Source organism: Electrophorus electricus, chromosome 12 (assembly GCF_041902795.1).
Source record: "Electrophorus electricus isolate QZ-2024a chromosome 12, ASM4190279v1, whole genome shotgun sequence".
Lineage (NCBI taxonomy): Eukaryota > Metazoa > Chordata > Actinopteri > Gymnotiformes > Gymnotidae > Electrophorus > Electrophorus electricus.
This window is the reverse complement of record NC_137508.1, coordinates 10475001-10484839: the sequence shown is the minus strand read 5'-3', so window position 1 is coordinate 10484839 and position 9839 is coordinate 10475001. Positions and strand designations below refer to the sequence as shown.

The 9839-nt window shown below is 38.9% G+C and overlaps 1 protein-coding gene across 5 annotated transcripts in view; it reads right to left on the bottom strand.

Annotated features, from left to right (window-relative positions):
- Positions 1-427: 427 nt before the first annotated feature.
- rab11fip5a (RAB11 family interacting protein 5a (class I)) overlaps positions 428-9839 on the bottom strand; it is a 26297-nt gene continuing 16885 nt past the window's right edge. For 4 of the 5 annotated variants that reach the window (XM_081724928.1, XM_027013068.3, XM_081724929.1 and 1 more), the window contains 3 exons: positions 4659-6875; positions 3633-3762; positions 428-3437 (listed from right to left, as the gene is read on the bottom strand). In XM_081724928.1, coding sequence (XP_081581054.1) covers positions 3180-3437; positions 3633-3762; positions 4659-6875 — 2605 coding nt within the window. In that variant the 3' untranslated portion in view covers positions 428-3179. The remainder of the gene's footprint in view (positions 3438-3632; positions 3763-4658; positions 6876-9839) is intronic. The other variant, XM_027013070.3, reaches the window with a different exon arrangement.

Here is a 9839-nt window from a genome sequence, read left to right as displayed (position 1 = left end):
AGCCATTTCCCTTTTTTTGTGTAATCAGTTATGTACATTTACATGAAAATTGCATTAAAAAGCTAAATATGCTTTATTTAAACTTAACTTACTTCATTCATGTGGACATATAAAACTAAAACTCGCTATAATGCTATACATTGATTTTATTTTGCAGCATGCATAAGAACAGTGTATGGATATGTATCAGTATATATCACTATATGTATAGTTTTTTGTTGCAAGGGCTCAATTATCAGAGGTTAACGCCAAGTTCTTCAGTCCACTGTGTAGGACTATGCTGACTCTCAGTTGTCAAACTATGTAACATGAATTAAGTCCTGTCCAAATGATCTAGATCTAATAAACAACAGAGGTATACCTTCCTAGTTACCCTCACAAAATAAAAAATAATAATAATTAAAAAAAACACAGTTGAAATGCCATCTCAAAGTGAAAAGAATTTATTTAGTTGACACTTATGCAAAAGGACAGCCCAGAGAACTGAACTTAATAATCTCTGACCACACATCTTTCAATAATCAGTAATCAAACTAGCAAACATTTTCCCCCTCTGGATAGTTGTAGAACTTCAACCTGGACATCCAAAAGAGCAGCACCTCAGAGAAACAGTATGGAGGAGGAAAAAAGGGTCCCCAAAGCCAGTGTGATCAATGCTCTATGAGCTGTGACTTTTATTTAGACCCTCTCCCTTCCAATAATTCATGAAAAGATCAAACTTAATAAAGAAAAACAATTTAAGTGAGAGAAACATTGGTCATATAAATAAGACTTCCAGTACATTTCCACTGGGAAAGAATGCAATATGTATCCAAGATATTTTATTCAAAATAAAACATATGGTGATTGATCATGGAATGGACACTGATCATGTTTTCCATATTCACTTCCTTGGATGTGTAGAGACAAAAGTATATGGAAGTCAATGAATACGGTGTCTATATCTGTAAATAAAGTACCAGAGGTTCTGCTACAGAAATGTAGCTCGGATTAGCAAAACAGCAACTCAAAGCACACAGCCGTGTTTCTACATTCATTCCTATCGACAAATTCCATAACAAAACATTAAGCCAAGGGCACTTGTACCGCCATCTGGGCTGCAGGCTACATATCCCTCTGCTCTATTGCTTTCTACATATCAGTGGCTTGTAAAGAGAAAACCAGATGGACATCCCGATGAGTACAGTGACAGTGTGGAAACAGCATGTTCTCAAGGGGAAAAAAGAGTAATAAAAAGCAAAAAGCAAAAAAAAAAAAAATCATCCTACAAGAAAAAGATCTAATGCCTTAACAGCTAAAGGAATGAGAAAGAAAAAGATCTAATGCCTTAACAGCTAAAGGAATGAGAAAGAAAAAGATCTAATGCCTTAACAGCTAAAGGAATGAGAAAGAAAAAGATCTAATGCCTTAACAGCTAAAGGAATGAGAAAGAAAAAGATCTAATGCCTTAACGGCTAAAGGAATGAGAAAGAAAAAGTATCTTTTGTATGCATAACTGTGAGCTATGATAACAACAGCATAGAACGCCACATGACTTGAAAATATTAATCTTCAAATAAGAACATATGAAATATAAAACATAAAAGATTTGTTAAGAACTGTAAACTTTTCAGTCTCTGACTAACGTGAATGCTTCAAATGCTCCCAGCTGAACACAGCACAAGTCTAATTATTCAATTTATACATCAATGCAATCTAAGAGACAGAGACCACATTTAAACAGGAGACAAAGCGGGTGAACCTTTAAGTGCTTCTAGTCATATCAATAATAATTTAAATGCATTATGCCGATGTCTGATTTTCTACCTGGGCTGGGCTATGGGACTTACAGTAATACACAAATACTGTAAATATTTTAGGTTCAGAGACAGAGCTAGTGCAGTGTGGATGTGTATATATTTGTGTTCAATCAATACAATTCCTATTCTCAGTGAGGAAGAACCATTTTAAATGTGGGTGTGCAAGTGTGTGCATATGTGTGGTTTGAAAGTGCTGTAAGTTATCTACCACACACCTACACGTGGTGCTACACTGCCAAAACACTGATAGTGGCCACATCATGTAATGATGCAGTGATGCTGATGCAAACCAGAGCCATGGCTGCACTGGGAATACTCTGACACTGAATTACAGCAACTTTGGGCATTCAGCATTCCATAATTCTCCTCCACTCTGTTCTTAAACACTTCTATTTGTTCATAGCAGTAATGTCTTCCAATTTTATCTGCCTTAACCTAACAGTCTGTGGGTAGTCAAGTTTAATCGCACTGTCCCTTTTAGTCATACCACAAGGTCAGGTGCTGAATATAAGTGATGGTTCCAGCAACAGCAGAACAGAGACATATAAGGCAGCATTTGGCATTTTGTCAGAGTGGCATATATGCAATAAGGACAGTATATATCCCCTTTATTACACCTGAAAGCACTGGTAACGATGTGCATATGTTGGCTCAAGCAAGGAGGGGGAAGGCAGGGGACTGACAGGTCATAGACCGGAAGCCAGCGTGTTAGTGCGTGCCTCTGCTCCTATGCTCGTCAGTAAAGTGCGGAAGACATGGCAGGAGGCGCAAGCAAAACTGATTACGCTTTCTTTATCTGTTGCTTCTCTCCCTTTTTCTGTCTCACGCCATGGCTACAATCAGCCTTTTCAAGCAGCACAGCATTACATGTAAAATGCATTAGGTCCCATTAATGTGATGGGAAAGGAAGAGCAAAAAGAGTGAATTCGGTAAAACGTTATTTCAAACATCAGAATCTATTCACCCAAATTTCTGCAAACAAGCACATAAAGACCAGACCCCTCTTTGATTGGCAGGTGGTTTTGGTAGCTAGCTAAAGAGCTGCACCTCTCAGACATCTGGTGTCTAGAAGAAGTGAATATCAGTTAAAGCAAATTCAGTCAATTTTCTCCCATTTGAATAAGACATTGGAGAGGGTGTAGGGCAACCCTTAATCCTGCCAAGGTAGGGGTCTACCCCTCCACACAGAGTTTCAGGTATATTTGAATACAGTGAAGCATGCCGAATCTACAACATCTTCTCTGTGTCTGTTTAGCAATGCCGGTTGCTGTACTCTACATTTATATGTTAGCAGTAGCGGTGCAGGGTTGCGGCATCTGCCCAGCGTTTTGTGGAAGGTTGGTGGAGGGTTAGTGAAAGGTTGGCCAAGCACGTTCCAGCTCATTTCATCTTGGGGCGAACCTGCAGCAGTGCCGGCGTTTGCTCCATGATGCGGACGAGGAGTGTGTCGATGTAATCCTCCAGGTCTCGGATCAGAAACTTCATCTTCTTTATCTCCACTTCCCGCTTCTCCAGCAACACCCCCCGACGCTCATACTCCTCCCTCTCATCCTGGAGCTCAGTGTCACGCTGTAACAGCAGGGACACCAGCTCACTGTGGTTTAGATGGTAGTAGGAGCCTCCACCCTCCACTAGGGGCTAAGAGTGTTTGGAAAAGACAATACAATATGGAATCACCATCTAAATATTGGGTTAGTCAAGAGTGAAGATTCTCTGAGATTATAATAATTAAACAATACTGCAGCTGCTCTTACCACATTTCTGTTAAAAGAGTATCTTTGCTGTAGTATAATAGCATTATTTTTCTACACACTACATTAATTGCATTCATACCTTTTTCTCAAGTTCCTGATCTCCATGGTGACCCCGTCCCGGATGAATGGTGGATTTAAGCTTTTCCAGCACGGAGCGACCTTCTGACTTCTTCTCATCTGGGGGTGTCAGTGGCTTCACTGGGTGGGGACTGGAGACCCCAAGACAGAGGTAGGGAGATGTGAAATTATTCATCTACACATTAGCTTTTGTGGGTTTCATGATGTGCATTCTCTGAGGAATAAAATCAGTGGACAGTTGGGAAGAGTGACAGTCCCCTGTCCCAGGTAAGAGACTGTGATGCATGTTAGTCACAAAAATTGCCTAATCTGACTAATTTAACAACTCTTAAAAGAAGACTACAAAATTTTATGAAACATGCTTGTAGTGAGCTATGTGCATGCTCAGAACCTTGTTTCAGTGTCTCTAAAGATGTGAGGTTAGAAAGTGTTAACGTACTAATTGAAATAAGCCCACACAACCAAACCACCACTGCAGGAACCACAAGAAAATCAGTGGGCATATTTAAGAGTGTGCCCATGGAGATTTCACAACACATGCAAACACCAAAAGAGAATCGCAAACAAATGGTTAGAAAAGAAAGTTGAGAGAAGTGTGTGAAAAAAGAAACACACATTGAACCAAGTAATATAGTTATAGATCAGTTATACACCAAAACGGACAGACTTTAAATAGGCATTTATGATGGCAGATTTCAGTTGCCTCAATTTATGTCAGTCCAGTTGAAAGCATGAGAAGAGGTGAGTAGAGGGAATATGATTAAAGTGCAACATTATTGGTGGAACTTTTTTGTGATTTCAAAACCAATCACAGAAATCAAAACCAATCTGTTAACATGGCATAATTTAAATGGTGTCCAGATTGACAAACACATAAGGTTTGAGAAGTGCAGGCTTTATACAGATTTGCACTCACAGATCTTGGAAATTTACTGAGTGTAAAATGATGACCACAGAATCTGCATAAGGACTGCATTACTCAAATGCACCATCAGTTGAATTCCACCTCAGTCATCATCCACCTCACCTGCTTAGATGCCTGGATACCTGATGAAATTCTTTGGAATAAGGATCGGGCTGTGTAAGGAGAATGGGGGCAGAATCTTGTACAGTGTTTAGCAATGAATTTGTTGGAGCAGAGCCCTTTATGGGGAAGCTGAACAGAGGCAGAACATCAGTGTCTACTGCTTCATGCGGTGTGGAAAAGGCTAAAGGTGAGCTGTCTAGCAATAAGAAGGGGGAATTTAGATTAGGTTCATTCCCTGTGGGCAGCTCAGGTGGTTGAACTGTAAAAGGCCAAAGTGTGCTGCTGTCCAAGCAGGGTATCATTGGGTTAGACACAGCAGCAGTAGCTGCAGTCTGTGTCTTAATACTTCTGTCTGAAGTCTCAGTAGGATCAGGACACAGTTCAGCATTTATGAAAGTTTCCACAGGCACAGTGTGTGCGATCGGACTTGTGTCAACAGTGTGTGTCCCAGCATGATGCGGCAAAACATTATTTTCCATGAGCAAATTTGTGATAACTGCATCCTGGGTAATGCTGGAGGTTTTTTCTGACACAAAATCAGACCCATGTATACTCTCAGTAGACTGGCAAGACTCTGTAAATACCTCTGGTCCCTCTGAAGTATATGTTGCCATGGCTGACGCATCTGGCTGCACATGGTGTGTTGAATGAGGCTCTGATGGGTTGCTCTCATTATCCACTTGACGTATTTGAGGGTCTAATTTTACAGTTTCTTTTTCTGGCCCTCCCATCACTTCCTGAAGAGCATCAACCTTTGACATGGTTTTCTCTTGTACGAAACTATCAGTTAGCATCATGTCCGCCGAGAGACATTTTAGTATTGCTTCATTTGTAACAGGAATGGCCTCATGTGTAGGGTCACATCTCACCAAAGCCTCAGATTTTGGCATGAAGGTACAAAATTGTAACGGCTCTGTATTAAGGGCAGGAAGAGAAGCATCCAAGCATGATCCATCTTCAATGACAGATTCTTTCAGTTGAGGCTCTCCTTTACTTGCTGTAGTACTGTCCTCTGGTTTGAAGTGGCTCAGCCCTGTCTGTAAGGACTTTGGGGCCAGGATGTCATGATCTCTGCCTAGAGAGCCAGATGTCATTACAGTAGAAGGTTCTAAGGCATCATCTGAGCTCAGATCTCTACAGTACAGCACAGATGTCTCATGAGTTTTGGCAGACCCAGCAGTGTCATCATCTATTAAAATTTGGGAGGAAATGCACTTGAAAGCATCATGTTCAGGTTTCTCATTCATTATAAGCCCTAAATAATCTAAAGATGCATTGCTATGTGTTGATGCCTCAGGACTCCCAGGAAAAATGGATAATTCACTACATGATGCATTATACTGGGATGGGAGCTGAGACAGCTCTGTTTCTGAAACTGCACTGGCTTTGTCTTTATTCACAGAACAGCTCAAGAGTGCAGAGGAAGGGTAGGCCAATGCATTCAGTTCAGAGGACTCCATGTTCAAGTTCTGAAGTAAGGATGAACCACAGACAGATTCTGGAGCTTCCTGAGTTACAAAATTATTGCAAATTTCTGTATTGCAAGTGTTGGAGGATAAATAATTAGCTTTACTTCCTGGAAGGTGAGCAAGTGTAGTAAAAGAGCTTAAATCATCTGCAATCAAAGTGCCTGATGATGAAATGTTATTTACATTTACTACAGTATCATCCATATTGGACAATGTAAAGCTACCATCAGCACATGTTTGGTCTGTTGATTTGATCTGGCTAGGAGGGAGAGTAGTCATCTTCTGAGTGTCATCCTTTAAATCTTCTAAGGTCTTCAGCCTATCATCAATAAATTCATCCCACTCCGTATAAATAATGGGGCTTACATATCCATCACCTGATAAATCAATTTTATCAGACATTGTAGACATTTGTGGTGCTTCATCCACTGGGCATCCCTTTGTACTTCCAGTCTTTGCTAAATCCACAAAAGGGGTGGGGTTACATGGAAAGGAGGGAGGTGCTTCAAGTTGGCAGTGGTCTGGGCTAAAGAAAGAGGGCAAAGCAGGAGTTAAAGGAGCAACAGTATGCAGCTCTTGGAAAAAAGGATTCTGCTGAAGTGTCGAGAAGAAAGGGTTGTCAGGAGAGGGGAATGGGGGTGAAGTGAATGGGTTAGTCTGTTGGTCCGCCATGGCATGTGACCAGCCACTGGGGGTCAGGGATGAAAGGGTAATAGTTGTGAAGTCGTTCTGATGAGACACCAGCTGGCTGTGAAAGGAGAGCACATACAGTCAACATCATTAGTCACAACACCTTTCTGATAAGTTTAACCTTTACACACAATACAGTGCCCTCCAAAATGAGTCAACCCTGGTCAAAAAAAATAAATCTTTATTGCTTACAATTACGATCTTTAATTCAAAATATTAAACATAAATCTAACCTTTATATTAAATGCAATGACAAAGAATCAAATCATGAAAAAAAATAATAAAAAATTTGTGTGTGCCAGTTTAAGTTTACTGGATAATGCAGGTTTTGACTACAGGTACTTGCAGTCATGAAACCATGTGTCTTAAAAAGTTGTCCAGGGCCTTCGGAAGAAAAACAGCCCCATATCATCACAGATCCCCTACCTTCACTGTGGGATGAGGCGATTTTAGGCTTGGCTATCTTCGGCCCTACGCCCAGCTGATAATGCACATCTCGTGTTTCTACCAAAAATTTCAATTTTGGTCTCAACTGACGATAGAACATGGTCCCACGAAAGGTTCCAGCAACATCTGTCAAACTGTAGGTGCTTGAATTTGTTGGTCTTTAACACCAGACACTTTCTTCTGGCAACCCTACCAGACAGCTGGTGGTTATATAGGGGGAGAATGATTGTAATTTGGGAGATGTTTTGATGCCAAGATTTCATGTCTGCAGTTCCCCAGCTGTGATCCTTAATAGATTCTTTGGCCAATAAAACCAGCTTCCTCCTCCTGTGCATGGGGACAATACAGACATGTGTCCTCTTCTAGGGATATTCTTAACATCTGGAGTTGTTTTAAACTTGTTAATTATTGCCCTGACTGTGGAAATGGGCTTTTTTCAACTGTTTAGCTATTTTATTGTAGCCATTTCCTGATTTTGTCACACACCATTGCTGTATTCTTTGGTTTTTCTCATAGTGATGGATGACTAAGGGAATCTGGCCTGTGTGAGCTCACCTTTCTCTAGTGAAACAGCAAATCATGGTTGACCATTTAAGTGTTCAGAATAACTCAGGTGAACTTTATTTCAGATATATTTCAGATTGATTTAATTCATAAGGATTTCTAGCAGTACCAACAATTGTGGCACACAGACCTGAGAAAATCACTTATTTCATGCTACGATTTAGCTTTTCCTTTAAATGTATTTTTAATTTAAATAACTAATTAAAATTTGAATTCAAAGGTTTGATTTTTGTACATATTTTGAAATAAAGTTCAAAAGGATAATCAATAAAGAATTTTTCTTACAAACTGTTTTGTTTATGTTTAACATGGGTATTGATATTTGTGAAAGGCACTGTATACCAGAAACATATTTTTGTCTACTCTGACTCTAGGGGCACTGTAATGCTATATATATATATATATATATATATATATTTAAAAAAAAATTAAAACACTCAATCGCAATACTACTTCATTTAAAAAAAGCATGTGTTTACACACCTAGGATACTTCACTACACTAGCACATACCTTGACATTAAAATCTTAAGCAAGAGTGTAGAGAGTTTAGGTTGGAATCCTGGAAATTAATGAGCCATTTTACGATGGAGGTTGGAAAAAGAAAATGTTTCCCTTAAGCATTCTGAACTACTGAACTTTAAGTCCTCCTTTTTAACTTCTTAATACAAAAAGTAATGCAGCAATACTGTAATTACAATGGTCTAAATTTCCTCTATAAACTGACACATATTTGGACAGCAAATTTTTTACATAATGGTTTATAATGTTTTTGCTCCACATGAAGTGCAGGTTATAAATGCAAAGTAAAAGCTACATTATAATAAATGCCTCTGAATCATGCCAGAATCTAGTGAGTTACTTAAACATTTATTTTTTAGATAAACTTTAAATGTGTCAAATTAGAGGCTGTAGCCCTTCTGTTGCTATTCATAATCTGTGGTACTCCTCCTTCAGCTTCTCATCAAGGTTCATTATCTAACTACAGGACTGCTGCCTACTGAATGTTTTTGGGTGACAGACAACTCACATTCCATAAGTCACAATGTCAATGTATAAACTCTAGCAACAATGCAACGCCTGACACTAGTGATCCAGCAACCACTAAAATGACACTGCCATATAAATGGCATTGTGTTGAGAAAGGTGTGCCACCCACACCCTCTCATTAGCAGTTCAGAAACAGACAAGTGAGAAGAGCTGTGTAGGGTACCTGTGAAAGTGTACATGGAAATTGATGCGCTGTACTGTGTAACTACACATAAATGTGCATCTATACAATACATGTTCCTAATAAAATGACCAGCAGTGGGTAGTAAGTTTATATAGTGTACATTGTAATACCTTATTTGTTTAAAACTGAGAAAAACAAACAATGAACACTGAACATTTCAAGTGTGCAGTCATGACAAACCCAGCCTATGTCTGTTACTAAGAAAAGATCAAAACATTCGAAATTTACAAAGCGCTTTGATTAATGACTTGGTTGGCTGGAGCAATAAATGAAATATAGATAACATACTACATTAGGTACAACACTTTTCTGTAAATGTTTGGGGGTTTTTTGTATTAGTATTATTATTTAAGTTAAATTAATATTATAGTTTAAGCACCTTTATCATACCTAAAGTCACTCTAGGATAAAAAAAAAAAAAGTAAACATATATTAATTGAGGGATGTTTCCAGTCTAAGTGCCCAGTTTGGTTCATATTCAGATTACACTTTCTGAAAATGAATTTAATATATATATTTATATACATTAATTCAATATATACATTTCCTCTCCTTAGTTTCAAAAACTGGTATAAGTCATAGTAAATCTTTTAGGACCAAAGGCCATAAAAACACTATTGAAAATATGACAATTCACCCAACTGCACAGATTTGGGATGTAGCCTTTCTCTATAGACTTTACATATTAGATGCATGTTTTATCTGAGTATGGTATTCAAAAGTACATCAAACATGTTACTTAGACGCCCCACCTGCCAAGAGGACAATGAGTATGTTT